Raw genomic sequence first — 24,802 nt, 5'->3', positions numbered from 1 at the left:
ATTTAATTAGCTTACTCCCACAGTTACAATATTTTTCTTATGAATCATTAATTAAGTGTTTTTTTGAATGTTGATGAAATTAGAAAAGTTTTTTTAATAAATGTGCTTTGTTGCTATAATTGCCATACTAAACAAAGTATATTCATTCAAAAAATTTTTCTCATTTTGTTAAAATTCAACTAAACATTTTAATAATTCAATATAGCGCTTCTCATAATGGATCTTATTTACAATATTATTCAAATCTTCTATTACATATCATATAATTGTGTATGCTTAAAAAAATATTATACTTTATATGACTAACAAATTATTAAACTGTCTTAGTGTGACAAATAAAGATTTACTAAAGTGACAACCCAGGATAGAATAGGCTGCATTGTGAATGTTATAAATTGATACGAGCTTGCAACCAAGCGTATTTTTGTTGCATTTTGAAACAGGAGAGAGAGCGCCATGGCTGATAGGTCGCGTAGTTTATTGATCATGAATTCGAGCTTGTGTTTAGACGCCAGTATCGCGACGTTGTAACGCGAGAACTGTGCTCCGTGTAACACACCAAGAAGGCAATAGCCGGACCAAATCGTTAAATGCCTCAACGCCACATTTAACTTTTAGCTAAACGTCATAACAAACGAATATCTTTCGATTGGCACTTTGTGTCGAGTTCAGAGTCGAAAGTCGGGATAATTATATCAGAGAGATTTTAAAATTATCTATATATATATATTCTCTTTCTCTTTCTCATTCTCTGTCATTAGAGAATTTTATATATTGTCCACTACGAATTCTTTGAAAAAAATATACCGATTGAAAGATAATATAGAAATATAACATCCTGGAATCAATGTGTCCGAATGAAAAAAATAATTATTTTTAAAAGGATTAATTATGCACATCGCATTTTCTCTCCTAGTTCTCGTAGATTTCACAGACGATTGCTGCTTGTCGATGAAAGTTTTGGGCGACAATTAGCGTAACGACAAGATCTGCTTTCTCTCGCGGCCTGCGGGAGATTCTAACAACCCTACATTCGAGGGTGAAACTTCGCGCTCCAGGGAGGAGTTTGCACCGCACTATACGATAGACGCGTGAACGCGTAATGAACACGCGTAAAGTCCTTATTAGACGGTGGGATATTTCTATCGCATATAATATTATATCACACAGTTATCTTGTAACTGCGTGAGAGAGATAGAGAGAGAAAAATTTGTTTTTTTTTATTATTATATTTATTTATTATATTTTTTTATTATTGTATTTTTTTCTCGATTACTCTGAAATGCATGGCAAATATCGTTGAAATCAAGATACAAAAAAAGAGTAGATGATTCGATAAAATTACTTTCGGATAATTATCCAGATATAATATTTCACATTTTATAAAGTTAACATATGCAATTACATCGATTATGCATCATCTTATTTAGTCAATCAATTGGATTGTCTATATAAATTACCGCACATTTTAGCTTTTTGAATATGATAAAAACCTGAGATATAGAAAATATTTTTAAATTATATATATATGGAATATGGAGTAAAGGATTCTTTCAATGAAAATCTCAGAACAATCAGATTTCGTTGGATTTTGTTAATACATTAAACAATTAACAATGGGAGAAAAATAGAACAAATTGTACCGCATGGCAAGGATTTCTATATTTTAGAGAACGACAAAGGAAAGGAACTAGGATTGGACGAAAGCTACCCCTCCGTTGTCATAACGAAGGAACAGAGAGGGTAGAAGTGGCCGAGCACTCGCGACCCCTCGATGCCGAATGGGCGAGGCCCTTGTCCCTTCATACGGAGAAACAGCCCGCCCTTAAACAGCCCTAAACTAAGTCACTTTAGCTCTGACGTTAAGTGTGACTGATCGTCCAGGCGTGCTTTTAAAAATGGCCACCGGGTGCTATGCGTTTTGATATATTCGAAAAATAATAAATGATCCGACTCACAACTGCACCTCTGAAGACATTTTTCCTTTATGTTTTGTACCGGATGTAAAGAATATATATTGCAGCCAAATGCAGCTATTAAAATATTTTTTCTGACTAGGAGGTATAAAATAAATAAGATGCACAAGATGCAGTTTCTCAAATGAAAGCTGTGCTTTTTGATTATATTTTCTGAATAACTGATTTATATATATAAAATCAATTATATATTCTTCAATTCTTCATATCTCTGAACTTGGTATTTTCTTTTCTTCTACATTTTTTAATATAAAATAATTTTTTTACATATTTTACGTATGCATAATTATTCAATTATGTATACGTCCATTATTCAATATATTTAAATATAATTCGCGTCAAATTAAAAAATTTTCTAATACCAAATTTTACCTTTTCTCTTTGTAATATTATTAGAAAATATGCAGTTTAATTACATAAAGCGTAATATTTTTGTTCTTAAAATCAAATTTTTACTTCTGTCTAATCAAGATATTTTTACAAAAAGATTACAATTTATCAACAGTCCATCGTCACTGTTTTCGCGATAACGCGAGTATCGAAATGACGCGAATGTTCATATGTTATTAGAAAAACTCAGATACATATACATATACCTACAAGCAGCTTTTGCGGCATAATATACTTTGTAAAGGACAAGCGTGTGACATCATTCGCGACCGTATGTACGTGCCCAAGTGGAAAACACGCGCGGTACCAATTATCCATTTTTGCACGGAATTATCGTCGACGACCGAGATAAAGCTATCCGAGTCGTATACAAATCATTCGCGACAATTGTATGCAAATTAATCGCGGATAAGTTGCGAATTCGTGAATGCCATCACGTCCGGACCTTGTCGTTAATGTATACACGTATTTAAGGCGACTCATCTGTCTATTTTTCCATCTGTATCTTAAAAATAAATTTGACTATTGCATTACTTCTGTTTTTAAAATTCTCGTAATCCGTACTATCTAAATAATTGATCATAACCAGAAAAATACAAAAGCAGACACGTCGATCTTTTTTATATTTTAAAAAGATCGAGAAATATATTAAATAATAATTACATATATTCTTTTCATTACAAAGAAATAAAGATAATTTGTGAATTTATATCTGGGAGTTGTGTGACGTGCAAAATGAAACGAGAATCGACGTTCAGAGCGAAATATCGCGACGAGCGAAATATTGCATGGCCACGCAAAAGCGTGACATCGCGAGAAGAAATCTTTCGAGAGGACACGCGGTGCGTACGGCCGTCACGCCCTTACGAATGCAGGAACGAATGCAGAAAACGTAAAAAAAGCTACACGTAACGCCCGTGACGTCAACGAATCACCGGGCACAAGTCGGGTCAGCTGGCCGAAAGCCAAGCTGTAAAATAATGGTACGTTAGTCCCGGCTCTAATCGTCAGATCGACGTGTCTTAAATTACGGCCTAATAACATTCGTAATAACGCGAACACAATTGCATGCATCGTGCAGCATTTTTAAATCCTCCTTGAATTCCTCGATATTTTTCGCGATACATTGTGCTCTCATTGTGACGCGTGTATTATTATCACCTCCCAACTATAATATTCATAAAATGTGGTTGTAGGTTTTGCAGATTATATATATATATATATATATATATATATATATATATATAAAATTCAAGCCTTCGATACAGTAATATTTCATTAATCAATTCTGTGCAAATGCAATTCCCTTACAATTTAGTAATACAAAAAATGTTTGATGGATTATATATTCGGAAAAATAAGATATATATTTGTTCTAGCAGATAATATTCATATATACTCATTTTAATAATAATTTAATAGTTCTAGGAATTTTTATTAAAAGAGTACGCTACACAAAAATAAAGAAACATTAATATCTCTTGTATTATTTCTAAGTAAGATGAAATTTTGGATATAAAGATCTCATTACTTTCTTATTCGAAGGATTTTTTTTTAATTGTGTATGCATATTTACTTGAATTTTTCACAGAACTTTGTTTAGTTTATCGTTCTGTTTACTAAACGCGCACATTGTCGGACATCGGCTCAACCACGACTTCTGCTAACTAAAGTAATTTTCCCTTCGTGGAATCGGCGCGAATCCGCTCGCGGTATTTTTCTCGCTTTGTTCCGCGTGCGCCATCGCCATCGCGTTGATGTATCACACGGGGTGAGAGGGCGAAAGCGTGGAGGTGATAATAAGCCGTAAAGACTGTGAGACGCATCGGGAATGCGTGAAGTATTTACTCCCCTTATGGACCGAGTGATTCCGCCGGGCCCAATCGTCGCGGACCGCCCATAATTCAACAACATTATGGCAAAAGAAGATGTCACTCGAGAGTGCAAGATGCATTTAAGGAGCGTTGGTTAATTGACTCTTGGACCATCGCGCATATATACGCACGTGCGTTTTTCTTAAATTTTATCTTTTTTTTCCCCTCATCTTTAATTTCATTTATGTTTGATGCAATTTATGACCCCCTCGATCGATTGAGGAGGGGGAGGATTATAATATTTCGTACTGGATATATTTTATGCGAGAAAAGTAAAGATAGGCATTCAGAAATTTGGGGAATTCTTTAAAAAATAAAAAAGTGGTGAAATTCGATTAGAATGAAAACTCATCGAGCATTCAAGTCTCCGGCACATCGTACGTGCAATCGTCGCGTTATCAGGAATTGTATTTAAAAGAATTGCGTTGAGCTAAGAAATATGATGAAGGTGTGCGGGGAGAGAAAGGAAGAAAGAGCGCAATATCCATCGCGCGTCGGCTCGCGGCAAAGTAACGCGGAATAGAATTTATTGGCGTAGGCAAGGGTGTGCCGGTGAGTTTTTGAAGTCCCCGGACTTGGTTGCCTTCGCCATTCGACTCGCCAGTAAACCACGACTCGTCTCGTGGACGCTGCAGAATGGAGCAGCGAGCGAGAAGGTACCGCGCGCACACAGGCTCGGTTTGAAAGCCTTAAGGATTCTTAATATAAGAGAAGGACGAGTCGCTTGACATCGAGAAGGAATCGACTGTTCACCACATTCTCCTATGATAGCCAAAAAAAGTGATGAAAATGCAAATATTAATTAAAGAATGGCAATGATTGTTCTATAAGCGTATGCACTCTTCCGGCAAAAATATTATTTTGTAGCCAAACAGTTTGATATATTTCTCAAACATTGAAATTAATTCATTGCACAATTTTATTTCTCTCCAAAATATTTTTTAAATGTTAAATATAGATTTTTTTATCTCTGTTATTTTAGATGATGCTTTATATCTTGATATATTTTTATAGATAATCATATTTTTTTCAAATGTATGATGAGTGTACTACACAAAAGTTTCACTTGCAGAAATCAAATGTAATAAATTCTGCTGTGGATAATTACATGCCCGTCACACATCCAATATGAAATGCCGCCCTGTCTGCGTGCAGTAGATATAGAACTTCTTTTCTCTCACCTTCACGCATGTACTCGCTCACACTAACGCATCGTCTTTCGCTATGGGCCGTATAGGGCTTATGGGTTGCGCGACGCGGAAATCGCTTAAAAGCATCGAATTGCACGCGTGGGAATCGGACGGTGCGCGACCGATTAGGAAAGAAAAAATAAACTATTCCCTATTTATTTGGATTACATAAAATTAATAAGAATAAAGTTAGCGAGTCATACTTTAATGGAGAAATATGCTAATATTCTTGAACAATCAGATTAAATGATTAAACAGAATAATTACAAAAGGCGAGAAGAATGACCCCAAAAGGGAGAGAAAATCTTAGTCAATTTTATCGTGATAATGTTTTCAAGAGATTTAAAAATTGCATTATATAATGACTTTTAATCGCATTTTCATAAGAAAAAAAAATAAACATTTCCAAAGTTAAAATAAAGATTTCAAGCGTATGCTTTTTTAATTAAAGATAAAGAACTTTCCATAAAAAATCCGCAAACGACACGCCAGAATTCATTAATTAATTAAGCATTTAAACTTTATTGATTGTTTGTTGATTGCCGGAAAAATTTTCGTAAGCAACGAATTGCTCCATTCAAGGTTGACCCGTATCTTCCCGAGAAAAGGCTTTAGGCTGAACATGGGCAGCGCAGCCTTGGACATCGATACAATAACAAGGATGTCTGTTATGCTGACGAAGCATCCTCTACCGTAATCAAATTGTGGTGCCCACTAGAGGTATCGGCGAATCGCGAAATTAAAATATCGCGGCGTGCGAACTCGTGCGCGCGATTGTATTTCGGGAAACGATGGCGTTGCTCGTGTTTATCACACTTTGGGCACGTGCACGATTATTTTCGTGCGATGTTACTATACCAGACGGCCATCGCGATACTCCTGGATAAGGAAGATTTTCACGGAATTAAAAATAAAATTAAGAAATGTCATAAACAAAAAACAAAACTTACAGATCCCTCAAATCAAGCTTTTTGAAGCCAAAAAAAATTTGACGAAATAAAATTGATTAATTATATCTGAAATTATTTTTAGGAAAAAGAATATTTTTTGTTATACATATATAATATATATGATATGTTAAATTTTTTATATAAAAATTATGTTATTTAAATTTTTTCTTGAATTGACTTCGTAATTTCTCATTTTACTTCGTATTTCTTCATTTTACTTCATAATTTCTCATTTTACTTGTGCAGTAATTTTCCCAAATTTTAATGACACATTACGATTGTGACAATAATCTTTTTCTGTCGCAAAGCGGAACGATGAAAAAATAAAGCGCGCCAGAGACCTGGCGAAATTTGCAAGTCTCGCGTGGTAAAGTGCCATAAGCACCGGCCAGGGGTTGACTACCGTGGCGACCCGCGATATTCTTTTTATTATCCCGTCGAGAGCTCCCTCGGCCGTTGGTCGGTTCTTTTATTTCGCGATTTCTCTCTCATTTCGTTGGACCGACCCGCCGACACACCCGGCCGAACTTGGACCCGGTCGCTCTGCCAATTTAGCGGGATTATTGGAAGTCGCCGATCGTGTCTGGCAAAAGTAACGCAAGAATATCGTCGATAAGCGATACGATAGTTACGACTATTAACACTTCCGATTATAACCATTGTGTGTATGTGTGTCGATTTCTGATTTCTATATTTTTAAAGAAAATATCAAGTTCTCTATTTTTATCAAATTAAATTTGTCTGAATTTTAGATACTGCAGAATATAAAGAACATTATACATATGATATTAATCTCTATATTTAAAGCTTAGATATTATATATTATTTAAAAACTGATATACCATAAAAGAAGATTCATCATTATCTATAACTAATTTTTAATAAAATTGAATATTTCATAAATACTCTTTATATTAAATAAGTGTGAAAATTATAAAACGCTATAAATGCAACTCACGTTTCATGACGTTGGAGATTTGTATGTTGAATATTTTATTTAGATCCAAAATATCGATTACATACGGTGTAACGGTGTAACATGGTCACTTGTAGATGCGAAATTTTTCTTCGAAATCGACTAGAGTCAGGATCATCCCCTGACTGTCGCGAAAGGATCGGGGGACAAGAACGATGCAACTTAAGGTTGTCTTAAGCAAAACTAAACTTCGGTCTTGCGTCCTCGACATCCCGACATCGCGTATCCCCCCACTATCGGCTTCTTTTTAGTCATGTGGGATTTACGCGTACGGGGAGTAGCACGGGTTTCTCACACCCAGGGCGGTACCCGTTTAAATGACGAGCACCGGTGTCAGCGTCGCGCGTATGTTACGCGTGTCATATGCAAACGCGCGCAAAAGGAAGTATAATCAAGCGGTTAATCGTCGGAAAATGTTGGTACACAAGAGACATGTGTTATGAGCGAGAATTACTTATATATTATGCTGATTATATATAATAATATATTGCACTGTGACTTAAATACATAGCATCCAGATTGTCTGATTAAAGGCTTATCTATATTATTTTTTGAACATCTTGATTTTAGAAAGACAATGTTTAAGTTACCAAGATAATTGAACAAGTATCAATATAATTCTGAAATTATTATTGTCCAACTTAAAGTATTAAACGTCAGAACGTGATAGATGATAAATTTGTGTATGATCTTAAAATCAAAACTGAGAAATAACAGTTTTTCAAATTCAAGCCGATTTCTAAATTTGATAGGAAAATTTTCTGCATCTGCTGGTGCGAGCTAAGCGAGCTAAGATGACACAACAATCTTCGTCGTGCTTGAGATATCAACGTCTGAGTCATTACACGATATGCTGATTCGTAGACTTTGCGAGATTATCAAATCACAAATACACTTCGCTCATCCGCGCATGGTGTAGAGTCCTTTAAATTGTTATTATATCTGTGTCCTTCTTCACTCGTATGAGTATTGTTTCGCTAATCATATTCTCGATATGTGTGTCATATATTACACTATGGAGATCAAGGTATCGCAGATAGTCAGCAACAATTAAAGGTCAATCGTAGAGTTCGAAAGAGACATGAGATAAGATGAATCATTTTTCATAACAATATGATGTTACATTAAAGATTCTCGCAGCTATTAATTTCATTTCATTTCTGTTTGATTAATCAGGGATATATAAAATATCCATAAAATATTATCACCGCATCATTTAATTATTATAGATAAATTTGTATTTAAAAAAATTTGTCTAATATTGATATACATATATTGACAGCATACTGAAACGTTTATTATTTCAAGGAATTATTTTTAAAAAATTATAATGAGAAAAATTTCTTGATGCTTTTCAGTTATTTACACGATTTTATAATTGATATCGTTAATGTTTCTTAGCATTTAACTCTATTACAATACTAATTTTAAAAATTTTATCTATGATAGATATTATCTATGATTTGTCATTTTTTATGGGATTATCTTGAATGTTCTCTCTCTTGCGACAATCTTCTAGGGCGGTGATTGGTAATTCGTCGGCGATTTGCCAGTCGGTCCCGAGCGGATCTCGAGATCGTAGATCACGCATTAATATCGATCGGATAACTAGGACTGTCCGGTAGGTGTGTAGGAAGTTTCGAGTTTCGTGTTTCTACACATGTCCAAACGCTTAAGCCGTCTTCATCTATCCGGTCATCCGGGGCGAGAGCGTGTTCCAGCTGCGGCTTGCGGCCTTTCTGATCTCGACCACCGCCGGACAGTTACGGAAATCTGTCCCAATGCGTCTGGACCAGAGTCACGATTGAAATTCGTGTACTCTTCCCCTCCCCCTGCCCTCGCAACGATCTACATACAGAAATCGAATGAGTTAAAGTGCCATAGCAGTAACGCGAATATATATTATAACAGTAGAGAGTGATATATGTGGAATTGAAATGTGCAAGATACGTCTTAATAGAAATTATATCAAGTATTGTTTAAGAAAGATTAATTGCAATTCGCAGTTATATCTCGATTTTTTTATTCGATTATCATAATACATTATCGAAATTCAATATTAAGAAAATGTTATATTTGAGACAATATATATGATACGTCTTATTATAAAAATCTATTATATAAGCTATATGGGGATAATGTTACTAATTAATTTAATATTGATTAATATATGTATTATTATATAATATTAACAGTACGATAAATATTATATATATTACAGAAATTAATTATAATATAATCATATAATATTATATAGAGATTATCAATTATGAAAATAATGTTATTAATTCAATTATATCTTCTTGTACTAGTACATCATAAATTATTTTAAATGTCTAGATGACACTTTCTCAATTACATATATCATGAATTTTTGATTTTAAAAAATTCTAACCATTAAAGATTAATTGTTATTGGTAAGGATTATTCACCGTTCAACAGTCCGCGCGCAAATCACTATCGATACATCATGCATCGAATCGCTCGACGCTATATTAGTCGAGACAATAAACAAGGGAGAACATAAACATAAACCGGGACGAAAATTTTTACGTGTCGACGCGAGATTTTCTTCCTTTCTCTATTTTTCCCGTCTGCGAGAAACTCAATGCGCTATACATTGTGATTCCGCCGGACACGTTTACGTCCGCGTGGCTTTCGAGAGAGCTGCGAGACAAAGCCTCTCTCTGTTCTGGCATTACCCCGTTTTATGTAATGTCCGTAGATTTTATGAGGTAGTAAAATAAGACGCGTAAACTATTCCTAGGACGGGAGGGGGAGGAAAGGAAGGTCGGTCCTCCAATTTTGTTCCACCTAAGATTTCGTTTCACTGATAAAAATATTAACTCAAGCGCGCGAATGAGACGAGAACGAATAAATTTGACTTTTATTTTGAAAAGTTTTCAGAACTTTACCTCTGGATAGCTATTTAATTCAATTTTTCATTATATACTTCTTTTTGTTAGAGTTTTATAAAAGAATAAAATCAGAAACAAAGTTTATGAAAGAAAAAATTATTTATATTACACATTTTTGGGGAAAAAATAATTTACAATAAAAAATATTTTATACACTCCGCAAAATAATTAAGGGATCAAAAAAATTGTTTAAAAAATAAGCAAATTTTAAATAGCCGTAACTTTGTTTCAAAAAATAAGAATTTAAATTTTTAAAAAGAGTTTTAAAGCTTGAAATCCTTTTTTAAAATTTAAATTCTCATTTTTTGAAACAAAGTTACAGCGATTTAAAATTTGCCTACTTTTTAGACAATTTTGTTTGATCCCTTAATTATTTTGCGGAGTGTATTTTCTCTGTTCCATATTTTCGCCATTCGAAACTCATTAATATTAACGGAACACACGATCTTCACTATCGTGTATCGTAATGTTTATATTTATTGCGTTTTGTTATGGAGACATTAATCTCTTAAATGTGTCAACAATTTATAATATAATTCTTCCGGTTGGTCATGCTTATAATCAGCGGTAACGAAGCAGTAACGCGTGATATAGAAACACTGGTCGACTTTAATAACTCTTCCGTCACCAATATTTTCTTTTTAAACTTAAAACAATAAACAGCAATATAGAGTGTTCTCGCAGAAATTTATACCGCATTCTATCATAATTTATCTGTTTTATTAAATTTTTGTTTAATCTAATTTTATGCAAGAATTTATTTTATATAACAAAAATGCGAATAATTTGAAATAGAGTCTGTATTATTTATAAATAATCTTTATTAGTTATTAGAGATACTGCGAGTGTGTAAATTAATATTAGAAGTTTTTTTGGCTCTGAAACTCCGGAGCATTCGCGGATATGATTTGAAAATTCAAAGGATTAAAAATCTCCATAGCTCCCGCGCAGAGAAGTAATGATCGGCGCGTGTTCACGCGCGAAATTTCTCCAGAAAAGCGCGTTGCTGTTTGCGAGCGTTTTGCATATACACGCACATATACGTCAGGCGTCACCCTGAATTACCTAAGAGCTGTTTACGCACGTGCCAGGATGTTGTAAGGCGTGCACTCGCGCGCGGTTCATTCAATTATTGCCACCACCATTACGATCGCGCTATTATTAGCCGTCGCGACCAAACCACATTCATGAATTACTATTATCATTGTAGTTATAGGTACATATGCGCGTCACGATGAATGCCCCCCTTTGAACGATTCGCGAATTGCCTGATTAATTGTCCAACGATCTGAGCCGTATTATGCAATGATCTCTACGTGATTCTATCAAAGAAGTTGCAAAAAATTAATTTTATTATCTGTATCACATTTTTCTGAAAAATCTGTGTTAATCCTCTGCTTAATCTGCGCTAGGTCTAAAAAAACAACCAATTTCCTTCCCACTGTCAATCAGGGCATTCAAATTAGAATTTTTTCAGTATTTTTTTAGAACCTTTAGCCACATCACAAAAATCTTCAGTTTATTTTTACAATGTAAAAAAAACTGTTGTGTTATCTCTTTTTTGTGAAAAGAAGATTGTACTCTCATGTTCTCTATTAATCGAAAGGATGTAAATAATATTAAAGGGATTACATATATACAGGAACTTAGCGTCAGGTCAAGTGTGACGATGGTAATTCGGTATTTGAAAAAAAGTTTGAAAATAAAGTCTCGATGAATAAATCCGAAGAGCGCAAATCCGACGGTTTATCTCGTCGTGACAGTTGTTCATAGACGTAAACCTACATAAGTCTTGGCGCGATTTTTGAGCCGCAAAAGGGTACACCGGTCAGGACATCACAAGGACAAGGATCACGTCCGACAGTTTTCTTACTACAAATTGCTTCAGGAAGTGACACGCCTCTTCGCGCCTGTTGCGACGCATTACGTGCACGTTTCTATTTACCTAACGTCGCATTTCCTCCTATTTTTCTTTTCTTTCACCCTCGTCGGCGAAATGAGAATCCGGCGCTCGCGCGTGAGTACGGTGACACGAAAATAGTCTGTTTCACACGATCCGTTTCATACGCGCGGCGCGTGCTCACGAGCGGATAAATCACGCTTTTCAACCCCTTTTGCCACGACGGCGCTTTTAGACGCGAGATGGCTGAGTAGGTGCATTCTCGATGCATGGATATTTTAATGACGCGCTCGGAAGAGATTTACGATTTGCTCAGAGAATATGGTCTCTCGAAGAAAGATGACTCCTCTAGAAAAATATTCAGATCGAGATTTAATGACGGAGAAATGTATCGGATGTTTTAAGAACAAATAATTTAACGAGTTTGGGAATTAGTTTTTTCATCGCAGAGTTTCAGCCAGGCATGCTGTTGCTTAACATTTTTAAAGGAAGATTTTTAGGAAAAAAAGTCGACAAAATTCGACTAGATAATACAATATTTTCTGTATTTGTCATTAACGCATATATTTCTTTTTTCCCCTCATAAGCTTATCTTCAAGAAGTGTATTCAATTAATTTTTACATTCGCGCGAATGGATGAAATTGTATATAAAGCAGAAATGCTTTCTAGCACAACCATTTTTTTAGTATTTAAATTAATTCAGTCTTTTAGTTGGAATAAACCGTGAGATGGCATTTCGAAAAAGAAAATCAATCTCAGTATTAGCAGAAGAGTGAAGGGATTTATACATTGTGTGTCACGTGTGAAAGATCATGCGGGTGCCGTAACACAATATCAAGATAAATTCGAAGCTCTGCGAACAATTTACCTGCATCCGCGCACTCGAATTACACCTGTGAGAAAATAATATAAAATCTATTTCCTTATTAAATTCTTATATTAGAGACTGATATTAAAAGATATGTTTGCATTGCAACTTTTAATATAATTGTTAATTTAAATGTTAATTAATATCAAAATTTGCTGGAAACGTATAAAATGTAATGGCATTGTTATTCAAATTAAATCTATTGGCAATATTATGATAATGTAGTGAGATATATATACCAAAATCACTTTTTTTCATCAATATTCTATATGAGAAGCTTATAAAATTCAATTATTTACATTACACAAAAGCATTATTTATGTATTGTTAACATTATCATATGCTAATGGACAAATATAATGTCCTATAATTTTATTAATATTTAATTAATATTTAATGTTATATAAATAAATAAATTATAAATAAATTTGATACATAAATAATTTTAATACATACACATGAATGTATAAGGCAACGATTTCAGACGATCGATTGCCCAAGCATTTCTACTTCTTTCTCACGCTGTTTGTGTGCAGATGCATGTCGTAATACGTGAAATACAAAGATTTCAATGATTACGAAAGATTACTCATGCGAAACATTAAAGATATCGAAGGGAGATATATTGAAAATATCGACGAATGCGGGTTGACATAAGTTTCGACTCTGATTGTTGTGGATATGCGACGATAAAGAATCGACGAAGAATACGCATTATATTTTCAATGGATAATTATCACTCAGAATATGCGTATGCATATGTGTAAGAGAGAAAAGGGAAGAAGTTGTATTTTTATATCTATCACACACACATAGAAATATAGAGAAGAACTTTCTGTGCCTTTCTGTGCCTCTTGTATAGATAACTAGAAAATAATAATTAAATAGCATTCAAAAAATCAGAGTTATTTGTTCCAAATTAATTCAACTTGTTAAGAAAAGAATAGCAATTAATTTTAACCACAAATTAATTTTTGCATTAATATAATCGATACTTCAATGTACAGTTGAAACACTGTTGCACATTTTTTTATATCAAATAAATATCTTTTTTTTTTTTTTTTTTTTTTTTTTTTCAAATATAATTGCGATATTTTTTTCGCTTGCGATATTGAACATCTTTGTGCAAATCTTCGTCATCGATTGTTTTACGAACCTTTAATGAGAGCGGGCCTTTCATCGGAATCCGTCGGGATCGAAGGGGAGAAGAGAGGCTGGAACCAATTAGTCTCCCTTTCGGCAGGAAAGTGATTTCGGTACGGTCAACTTCCCTCGAGACGCGCACTCTTATCAAGCCGACGATACTTGACACATTTCCAGAGATGCCTCAAATTTCTTCGCCATTTCCGACTCGGTTGTCACTCTCTTCAATCGTATTCTTACGTGTAGAAAGAGTCTCAGTCGCGAGATCTCATTTTTATATCATTTATTCGCTCTAAAATTCTAATTTCACAAAGGATTTTTTAAATCACCTTAGCTATATGTATGTAGTTATGCTAATACATACGAATACACGAATCTCTAGTTGTTTATTGTATAATTAAATGCGCTATTATAGTAATTGTTAATTCTAACTTTATATTTGTGCAAAAATTTTTATAATAGAAAATTTTTTTACGATAGATAGCTTTATGTTATGGGAGAATTATTTTGTTATAATATTGCATACTTAAATAATTTTATTAATTAGCAACAAAATACATATTTTATTTTAAAGTACTATTTTATTTTGAAGCAATACTTTACTACTTACTTTTGCTCAATTTTAATTTTTCTGTATATTTTCATTGTTATATATTTATTTATTCACATATAAATGACTGCTATAAATAATATTATTTTATTATCATTATCATTATACATATATTTATGTTTAATTTTATAACTTCAGAAATAAAATTGCACTTTTTTTTATGTCTTTAAATATCATGCACTATTTAATAATTTTATATATATTCTGTCTTTATTAAGCTATCGGAATTAAATCTGTGTGAAATATATTTGTTTTATTTCCGCGAATTTATCTCATTTTTTGCACATCTATTCTTTTAAATACCTATTGCTAAGCGGCTTTTCATAGTTTTTTATTGAAAAAAAAAAAAAAAAAAAAAACCATTAAAATGCACTAAATAAATGCATTGATTGTTATTTTGCACTGATATTCTGATATATTCTGTTTTTTATTAATTAAACTGATCGCACTGTCACTCTCAGGATCGTCTCATCGTCTTTCCGTCGGAATTTGAATAGTCGACTATATTTTTATGTAATCCATTTCGTTCAATTAAATCGCGCACTATGCAACATTTTTTTAGTAGTCAACTTACGCGAGATTGTAATAATTTAATGAACGAATAACACGAGTTACACTCTTTTAAATGACTCCTAAGCACATTCGGAATTGTATACTTTTATTCGCAATGAAGTTAAAATGTCAATTATTTCGGAAAACATATCTTTTATCTCATGAAAATGTTTGTCACACGATTCACGGTTTTATTTAATGAAAATAATACAGTTCTGTCATATAAAAATGCACACTGTTCGATTTAAAATAGAGTCAATTATTAACCACGTCGTCAGCTTTTACAGTCTTTTAATCCTTAAAGGATCACTACATACACTGTATAACAATTCGATAACTGAAGCAATTCACTCTTCTCAGTTATATCGAGATGACATCTTGAATAAATGAATTACCACTCGAATACACTCACTTTCGCAGCTCTTTTTATGAAATGTTAATGAATGTCCGCAATGTCCTGTCTCTTCTTTTTCCTCAACAAAATCAATATTTGTTGTACACTTTACGATCAAACAATCACACTCTCTTCTTTCAATCGCAGCCAAGTACCATTATCTCAAATAATCGAGATTCGCGTAATCACTTGTTAAACGCTCGCGATAATCGTTTTACGTTCGCGTCGCGGCGCGTCCCTTTTCGACGACGATGACGTTTGTTCTCCGCTTCGGAGACGGTCGCTCCAGCGTCGTGATGCTGTTAGAGTCTGGTACAGCGGTTTCGTCACTAGCAGCGACTGATACACGCACCTTACGTGGTCAATTCATCTGGCGTTTACAAGCGTCACACGTGTGTACCATTAAACAGAGCCGCGCGTATTTGGTACAACTGGATGCACCGTGCACGCTGGACTCCCCGCCAAGCGTGGACCAAGCGGCCGAGATCTGTCGCCCCCGCCCACCGCTATCCTTTTCTCGCACCTTTGCGCATCTCTCCTTCTCTCCATCCCTCTCCCTCTCTCTTGCCTACCACCAGATCGGCTTTAACATAATGTACGTTCATAGAGAGAACATCTTGCAAATCTAGCTGGGTAGCGTTAGGGGCAGCCACCCATCTTTTCATTGATAGAGTTATGTGTTTGTATCTTATGAATCCCTATCACATCTTCTCCATGTATCCTCTGTAATTTGCTATTCGCTTCTTAGGATTCTATCTATATTTCACGTAGCACGGAATCAATTTCTCTCGCTCTCTCTCTGATACTCCGTAGAGAATCTTCACCTTCCTCTATCTATCTGCGTGACATGCTTATGCGGGGGATGATAACGCAGCCGCACACAATTGCAGCTTCCGCTTATGTATCGGGGTAGAGAGTAACTATATACCAAGATAACGCCTCTCTCATCTCATTGGTGCAAATTCTCCAACTTCTCGGTCACGCCCACGTGACATCTATGTAGGTATCCCCTCTGCTTCCGCTGGTATATGTATATTACTCTTCGGCTTTCTCTGTTCCTCTCGGTCTCTTTCGCAATGGACTCTTTTGTGCCGCCGCGAGAGAGCATCTTCTCCATTTTGCACTCGTTTTTTAATGCTTCTGCGCACTACCATATACGGGGGTGGGTATTACTTTATGCAATACACAGGGATGCTTTACGTGAGGCCGTTCACACATTTTCTGCGCCGAGAGACGATGAACACGAGGACGTGGCACATTCTGTCATAGAAAATTTTTGTCGTTTTTAATAATGTTTAAATTTCAATGGAAAGTGCAACGGATGTGGAAATTGATTGTTTTTTCAACTTTCATAATACAATTTATTATGAACTTGTACTAATATAGTCTATTAACTCAATTATGCTCGTGTACTCTCATTTACATTATAATAGGATTAATTTTTATATATATTTGTATTTTAAAAATAATTTTAAAAAATAATTCTATTGCTGAAAAATTTAAGAATTATACTTATATATTATTATATATTTGTGGAAATTGATTGTTTTTTCAACTTTCATAATACAATTTATTATGAACTTGTACTAATATAGTCTATTAACTCAATTATGCTCGTGTACTCTCATTTACATTATAATAGGATTAATTTTTATATATATTTGTATTTTAAAAATAATTTTAAAAAATAATTCTATTGCTGAAAAATTTAAGAATTATACTTATATATTATTATATATTCACTATATTTTTTTCAGAACTCTCGTATATAAGAATACGTGCGCGAGACATTTTTATTTTTACATAAATTTCTTTTTCTATAATACGCTGTCGGTTACTGTCTTTGTGCTTTTTTTACTAATTGCGGACCTGTTCTTTTAAACCAACCTGTACCTTGCATCTTTCACCTTGCACTTCACATTTAGATTTAACAATTTATTACAATGGTCCCAAAACTCCAGATGGTCAACACATGTTGCACACGTGAAAATAATTTTCAGCTTACTGAACTATTGTAGTAGTAGACAATAGAAGCTTAGACTGTAGGGATTTAGAATTTTTATATTTATCTTATTTAATGATCGAATTCTGACAGCAGCATATGTTTTTTGAAATGCTGTAATTTTCTATCGGTATTTTCTCTCTTTTGCTGCATTGGCAATTTTTGAAAATTTCTACATAGAAATTAAAATAAAAAAAATATTGTGAAAACAAAAATCGCGAGATGAAAAGAGAGAAGATTGTTTTTTCAGGAACAAATATTCATAAAGAAGAAAATATTTCTTTCTCTTTTTGTCTCGCGATTCTTTCCAATATTTTATTTTAGTCCAAAGCTTCTTTTAAATGGAATCAAAATGTATTATCACACATTAATAAGCAGTGATTCAATTATAAGTATATACACTGTAAACAGTGAAATCTTACCTGTTTTTCGCTTTTTGTTTGATTATATTTTTATTAATATATATTTTTAAATTTGAAAAGTTCTTATCAATATTTTCAGCAATAAGATTTTAATAAATGAAATTATATACCATTAGCACTGTTTGTGTTTCAAAAATGAAAAAAATATTCTCTTAAATCTCTTCTTCGAATCAGTGAAAATCACTATGATTAAAATAGTGATAAGATCGATGAATATTTCACTAATTTTTACTAACAACACTTTGCATATTTCTGTGTTTCATTGATTATGACAGCAAGATTTTCATTGAAAAAATTAGTCACTATCACTAATTAATTTCTCTTAATAAGATTTCACTGTTTGCACTGCTATACTTATAATTGAATCTGTTTATCAATCTGTTTATCAATGATAATACTGATTTCATTTTAAAAAACTTTGAATACATTTTTTTTTTAAATATTTGCTTCTCAGAATCACTCTTTCATTGTCTGGCGATTCATCTTGTTTCCGGTATTTTTTTTTAATTTTAATTTCTATACATTTCAATAATTGTCAATACAACAATTTCACATCACTGTGTCTAAATTATCGAGAAACATTTCCAGCTATTAGCAATAAATCTTTCTATGATGTAAATGCTTTATAATATGTATTTAATTTGATTTTATATTAATTTAACTTTTTTTACAAAATAATAACAGAGAATTTTGATAATCTTGATTTAGCTTCGAATCTATATTATTTTATTATTTATATATTGAAACGAGAAAGAGATTTTTTTCTTCATTGCAAAAAGCAAACTTGTTTATTTTGCGAATTGTCGACAGCAAGTTTCCTCATTATTCTGGAGTCGACCTTTAATTGCTATTTTAATTGCTACATGTAGAATAAAAATTGACATTCTCTGTTTTATTTTATACAATAATCACGTGATCAAAAAGCTCTATCTTTGACCATTTCGTCATTTTTTTTTTTCAAGAAAGTGAATCAATTTGTTTTATTTTCCGAGCAATCTATGAATAAAAGTATATGCAAAAATATTTATAAAATATTATAAAGGGTATTTATAAAATATATGTGCAAAAATATTTTGTAGAATATATTTATTGAGATCGTGAAAATTAGTTAAAATAAACAATTTTTTTTTACATTTCTTATATATAAATATATTTTTCAAATCTTTAACTTCCCATTTTAAAACTTTGTTAAAAAAAAATTAATAATAACATTTTTTATTCATCACATATTTCCCCATTCTTAGAAACAAATTATATAATCGCTGTTATTAAGACAAAATAAAAAATATGTATATTTAGTACTTTCAGAAATCAGTCATCGCATTAATCAATTCGTGATAGCTAATTAAATAAAATGTCTAATAATTAATTTTGTCTAATGTTCTAATTGATTACTGGATACAGAAATTTAATTCTAAGATCCTTAGAATTTTTTTGGACATTATTTTAAGTTATATATCATTATTTGATAATTAGTTTTGACATGCTCTCTTATTTTTCTTTCTCTCTAATAAACTCGTCATTGCAAATATAATATATTAATTTTACAATTATCATACAATAATATTATCTAAAAAAATTAATACATATATGCTAATTAATTTAGATAAGAAATATATTTTTGGTTCTCAAATCTCTAAATTCCCTAATTTTAATAATCAATCACATATGCTCTCTTCCTCTTTTTACTAGTGACATTCACTCTTGACATTTTATTTTCTATGACTCAAATCAGAATGAAAACAAACCTCTAAAAATAGATTTAACGTGACTTAACCTATATAAAATAAAATAGTATTTATAAACCTCAATACGAGGTTGAAGGCGTTATTTCATCAACCGGTGATCAAATTGGAAAAACCTCCCAAATAGTATTTATAGAGATAATCAAAAGAATTCTTTTTCTTGAGATACTCTCTGGAGTATTTGAGAAAAGCAATGAAACATTGTTATTAACTAGTTTTATTGATATCGTAAATCGGTGCATATTATTGCACATTATATTATTAGACATGAGTGATAAACAGAAAGTTCTTATTTGCGGAGACGTGGAAGGACACTTTAAATTCTTATTCTCCAAAGTGGACGCTATCAACAAGAAGAGTGGGCCATTTGATTTCTTGTTATGCGTCGGCAATTTTTTCAATGAAGATAATTCCGAGTTGGAGCCCTACAAATCTTGCGAAAAAACTATTCCAGTGGCGACGTATATTATTGGCCCTAACAGGGAATCTGATCTGAAACATTATGCAGATGGGGATGGATACGAGATATGTCAAAATCTCACCTATCTCGGAAAGCGTGGTCTTTATACTGCTAGTTCAGGTCTTAAAATAGCATATCTCAGTGGAATTGAGAAAGCATCGACTGAGAACAAAGACATATATTTCAACGAACATGACGTTATATCAATCAGAAACAGTTGCTTAAAAGGCCAACCGAGTTTTCGCGGTGTGGATATCTTATTGACGTCCCCGTGGTCGGATGGCATAACTAATCTTGACAGTAATAAGCCAGAATGCAAGTATCAGGGTTCCAAATTAATTGCTTGGCTCGCTACTCACATTAAACCTAGATATCATGTCTCAGCTTTGGAAGGAATTTATTACGAACGGCCACCGTACAGGTAAATATATTTTTGAAAATTTTCAAACTATTTTTTAACATAGATCTGAAAAATTCTTGTATAAAAATTACCATGTTTAAATTAAGGCTTGTGTTTCAAATCTCAATATTTTTATTACAGGAATCAGAATCAGGGCGATGGAAATATGGAAATAGCCACTAGGTTTTTAGCTCTGGCACCAGTAATGAATGCTGACAAGAAAAAATGGTTGTATGCATTGAATTTAACACCTGTTGATAGAAGTAGGTTATCAGATCTAATTATGAAAACAACAGACGAAACATCGAGTCCATATCCCAAATCTATGCTATCTGATGATCCAATGTCGCAAAATCAAACTCGCACACAGTTCTTCTATGATATGGATTCTAAAGACAATGGGAAGAGATCGCGACATCAGAATGATAATCGCAATAAAAAGTCAAAACTGGAATTTGATCAATCAAAATGCTGGTTCTGCCTATCCAGTCCAGTGGTGTCCAAGCATCTGGTGATTTCTGTTGGTACAGAGATCTATTTAGCATTAGCAAAGGGTGGTTTGGTAGAGGATCATCTCTTAATTTTGCCAATAACACATCATCAGAGTCTGTCAATCCTACCGAAAAATGTGAAGGAGGAAATGGATCTTTACAAGAAATCAGTGACAAAATACTATGAAAGCACTGACAGAGTGCCAGTATTTTTTGAGAGAAATTTCAAAACATCTCATTGTCAACTCCAAGCAGTACCTGTTCATAAAAATCAAGCACCAGCCCTGAAAGAAATGTTTGAGGTATTTTTCTTTTTATAATACTACAGCTTAATATGGGTTCTTCATTGTTGCATCTAACATTTAATATGTATGAACTTCTGTTTAGGAACTGGCTGAATGTAATAACTTCAAAATAATGGAGTTGCCACAGCATACAGATTTACAGCAGATTGCAAAACCTGGTGTTCTATATTTTTATGTAGAATTACCGAACGGAGAGATGTTATATTACAGGATTAAAAAAGATTTCCCTTTACAATTCGGCAGAGAAGTATTAGCGTCCGACAGGATATTAGATATCAATGATAGATCCGATTGGAAGGATTGTCATATGAGTCAAGAGGAAGAAACTGAGCTAGCAAAGAAAATTAGGAAACAATTCGTGCTATTTGACATAGATACTTAAAAATTTATACTACTTTTTAAATAATTATGATTTATATCCATAAAAAATGTATACACTAATAGATGAAATATAAGCAGTTCTATTTATAATTATATATTTATAATTTCTGTAATCAGAGTTCTCATAATTCATTTTTTATTTTAATTTGTATAAACATTTTTTATATGCACATTTAATATCTAAAATATGTATATAATTTCAGGATATATAGATTTATGATAAAAATTGGATTTGTATTAAAATATTGACATATTTTCTGATGTATCATTTGCTTGGTATTTTAATTCATAATCACTTGGGGTTGCCCGTGGATCTAATCCAAATTGTTTCATTTGAACAGCAATATCAAGCAAATAATCATAACATTCTGTCCTGTAAAAAAGAAACAAAACATTTTAAAGATTAAAATAAAAAATTATTACAAATAAATTTTATTTTGCTATGGAAAAACATTTGATAATACATGAATGAAGTAACTTACATAGTTTTTGCCTGCTGCCAAGAATCACCCCATACATAAATCCCATGCCTGCGTACCAATACTGCACAAGTTTCAGGATAACGAACGATAATGTCATCTAAATCATCTCTTAAATCTTTCTCAAAAGGAGTGTTTTCTATGATCGGTATTACCAATTCCTCATCATAACGATATGCTTTACCCTCTTTTTGATTCCATATACCTGCATTAATTAAACTATTTTAAATCATCTTTAACTCTCATTTTTACGTATAAATTATCTTTAAAATAATTTAAATGCATACCTTTTATCATCTCAAGATGAGTGAGCCTGACTTCTTTTCCAGGCCATAACAATGTTGCCATTACAGCGAATTTAGAATGTGTATGAATCACAGCACTTGCGTTCCTCCTTAAATAAGCACACATAAATAGAGGAGTACATTGTGACTTCTTTAATTTCTTTTCTAGTGGTGGTAACTCCAAATCTGTTCCATTGATATCTTGTACAAACATATCATTGGGCATCATTCGCTCTTTTTGTACACCAGAAGGAGCTATGTAGATCTTATCTCTGTAACAAAAATTTTAATAAATATTTTAATATTTCCAATCATAATTTTTCATAAAAATAAATTCTTTCTAGAACAAATAATATTATAAATATTAACTCATGTTTAATTGAGATACCGCCTCCTGTACCAGTTACCCATCCAAGATGATAGAATTGCCTACACAGTTCTGGAATAAGATTTCTTGGATGTTCCTGTAAAAAATAATCAATTTTCTTAGAATAATTTGATAAATTCATTAATTGTAAAATTTAATTTTATATAAATTATGATATCACTTATATAAATAGCCTGTATCATACTTTGTCATAGTTGGGATCGTAAGCTTCCAATGACATTTTCTCTTGTAAAATGAATGGAAGACTTTCCACCATGAGAGCAACTGCGTAATTGTATCTATCAAAGTAGAATCTTTATCACATAGATAACAAAACAGTGATATATAATGGGATATAAAGATGTGTTATTTTCGAATATTAATGCATTAATATTTATGTGCATATATGTATAAAGATTTGCATATGTATGGAAGACAGCTTCTGGACAAAAAATTTGGACATTTCTCAATAAGTTTTGGAACACAAAGGTCTCAAGGATGATGGTATCTAGTTTATTCATGCTCTATGACAAGAGTATCGTGGTCAGAGTATAGTGAATGAGAAATGTTTACTGAATGAGAAATGTCAAAAGTCATTCATTATTGTTTAAATATCACGTGCACAGTGCAACAATAGTTTAGGTTTTTACAAGCGTGAGAGATAGAGTTATGAAAATTAAGATATTATAAAAGAGAAATGATATATATATAGAGAGATTTATTTCTCTGATTATATATAATGGCTGCTTGGATCAACGTAACTTCAAAGTATGCATACTAAAGTATTTCATCTCTCAAATTATTTATGAAGAACTCTATAAATAATTATGTGTTCTGTTATGTATTATCTTAGTTAAAATGGTCATAATTATTTATCATTTAACAGAAATACAAAAATGCAATTTTTATTTGTATTATTTTTTATAGATTAGAGCAAGGTTTAACGATAGTGGCTCGGCTGGATAATAGCAAATTTCGTCTTCTCGTCAATCGTATATGCCAAAGCCTGCAATCTAGCATTGATACAAAAGTATTTAATGAGGAGGAGGAAGAAAAACTGTTGGTTTCTTTAGATTTAACAAAAGATGAGTTAATTCTTCTGTTAGATACTATTACATTGATTTACACGCAAGCTGCGTGTAATGTTGTCAAGCCATCTCTTATGGAAACAGTCATGAAGGATAATCTTAAGATAGACGAAGAGAAAATATCAATCTTTATAAATGCATGGATGACTTATGGCAAAGGCATTGTGGAAAATCTTAGGCAAAAATCTATGTTTCCTATCCAGGTATTTTAATATGAATTTAGATAGAAGGAAACTTTAGTTTTTTAATGGCAATTAATCTATATTAATCATGGTGGTTTAAAAAAAAGATTAATTATACTTTTATATTATTTGACAAGGTGAAAGATATCAATTGGTGTTTAAATGTGCAGTCATCATCCTCTGCAATTTCCAAAGATGCACGACCTGTAGCATTACTTCAACTTGGTTTAACTGGTGATAAGACATCTACATTAACAGTGGAATTTGACAAAAAACAGTTAACAGATCTCTATTATAATTTAGAGAAAATTCAAACTCAACTAGATGCTCTAGAAACCAAAATGTAAATATTTAAATTATGCACGTGTATTATAAATGGATAATGATTTATGATATAATAATATATTTTGCAATTTTTACATAATTTATGTACAGATTTATTTATATATATTAT

At 32.5% G+C, this 24,802-nt stretch overlaps 4 protein-coding genes and 1 long non-coding RNA gene across 7 annotated transcripts in view; 3 read left to right on the top strand and 2 right to left on the bottom strand.

Moving 5' to 3' along the window:
• Positions 1-16,169, bottom strand: part of Sim (bHLH transcription factor single-minded) — a 41,979-nt gene extending 25,810 nt beyond the window's left edge. Inside the window, exons 1-2 of one of the 3 annotated variants that reach the window (XM_083058945.1) lie at positions 15,100-16,169; positions 14,200-14,486 (exon numbers count right to left, since the gene is read on the bottom strand). Coding sequence is in view for 1 of the 3 variants with exons in the window: in XM_083058774.1 (XP_082914900.1) it covers positions 7,339-7,345 (7 nt within the window). In the remaining 2 variants the exon portion in view is untranslated. Of the gene's footprint in view, positions 1-7,338; positions 7,547-14,199; positions 14,573-15,099 lie in introns of those variants that run through there. The other 2 variants (XM_083058847.1, XM_083058774.1) reach the window with 2 other exon arrangements.
• LOC145932736 (uncharacterized) overlaps positions 1-24,802 on the top strand; it is a 122,403-nt gene that overhangs the window by 13,425 nt on the left and 84,176 nt on the right. The gene's annotated exons all lie outside the window — the stretch shown is intronic.
• LOC145943974 (CWF19-like protein 1) lies at positions 19,889-22,038 on the top strand. The gene is made up of 3 exons (XM_083052314.1): positions 19,889-20,792; positions 20,913-21,564; positions 21,650-22,038. The coding sequence occupies exons 1-3, from the start codon at positions 20,179-20,181 to the stop codon at positions 21,947-21,949; spliced, it is 1,566 nt and encodes a 521-aa protein (XP_082908440.1). The 5' UTR covers positions 19,889-20,178; the 3' UTR covers positions 21,950-22,038.
• LOC145944623 (putative methylthioribulose-1-phosphate dehydratase) lies at positions 22,068-23,453 on the bottom strand. The gene is made up of 5 exons (XM_083053415.1): positions 23,284-23,453; positions 23,081-23,175; positions 22,715-22,983; positions 22,431-22,632; positions 22,068-22,321 (listed from the first exon to the last, which is right to left on the bottom strand). Exons 1-5 carry the CDS (start codon positions 23,353-23,355, stop codon positions 22,186-22,188), a joined length of 774 nt encoding a protein of 257 aa, XP_082909541.1. The 5' UTR covers positions 23,356-23,453; the 3' UTR covers positions 22,068-22,185.
• Positions 23,590-24,772, top strand: Vlet (COMM domain containing 10 protein valette). The gene is made up of 3 exons (XM_083054541.1): positions 23,590-23,846; positions 24,006-24,369; positions 24,486-24,772. Exons 1-3 carry the CDS (start codon positions 23,818-23,820, stop codon positions 24,693-24,695), a joined length of 603 nt encoding a protein of 200 aa, XP_082910667.1. The 5' UTR covers positions 23,590-23,817; the 3' UTR covers positions 24,696-24,772.

This window comes from Prenolepis imparis, unplaced genomic scaffold, assembly GCF_030444845.1.
Source record: "Prenolepis imparis isolate NDT839.2.m4 unplaced genomic scaffold, iyPreImpa1.0 SCAF_1, whole genome shotgun sequence".
Classification (NCBI taxonomy): domain Eukaryota; kingdom Metazoa; phylum Arthropoda; class Insecta; order Hymenoptera; family Formicidae; genus Prenolepis; species Prenolepis imparis.
This window is presented reverse-complemented; position numbering and strand designations above follow the sequence as displayed.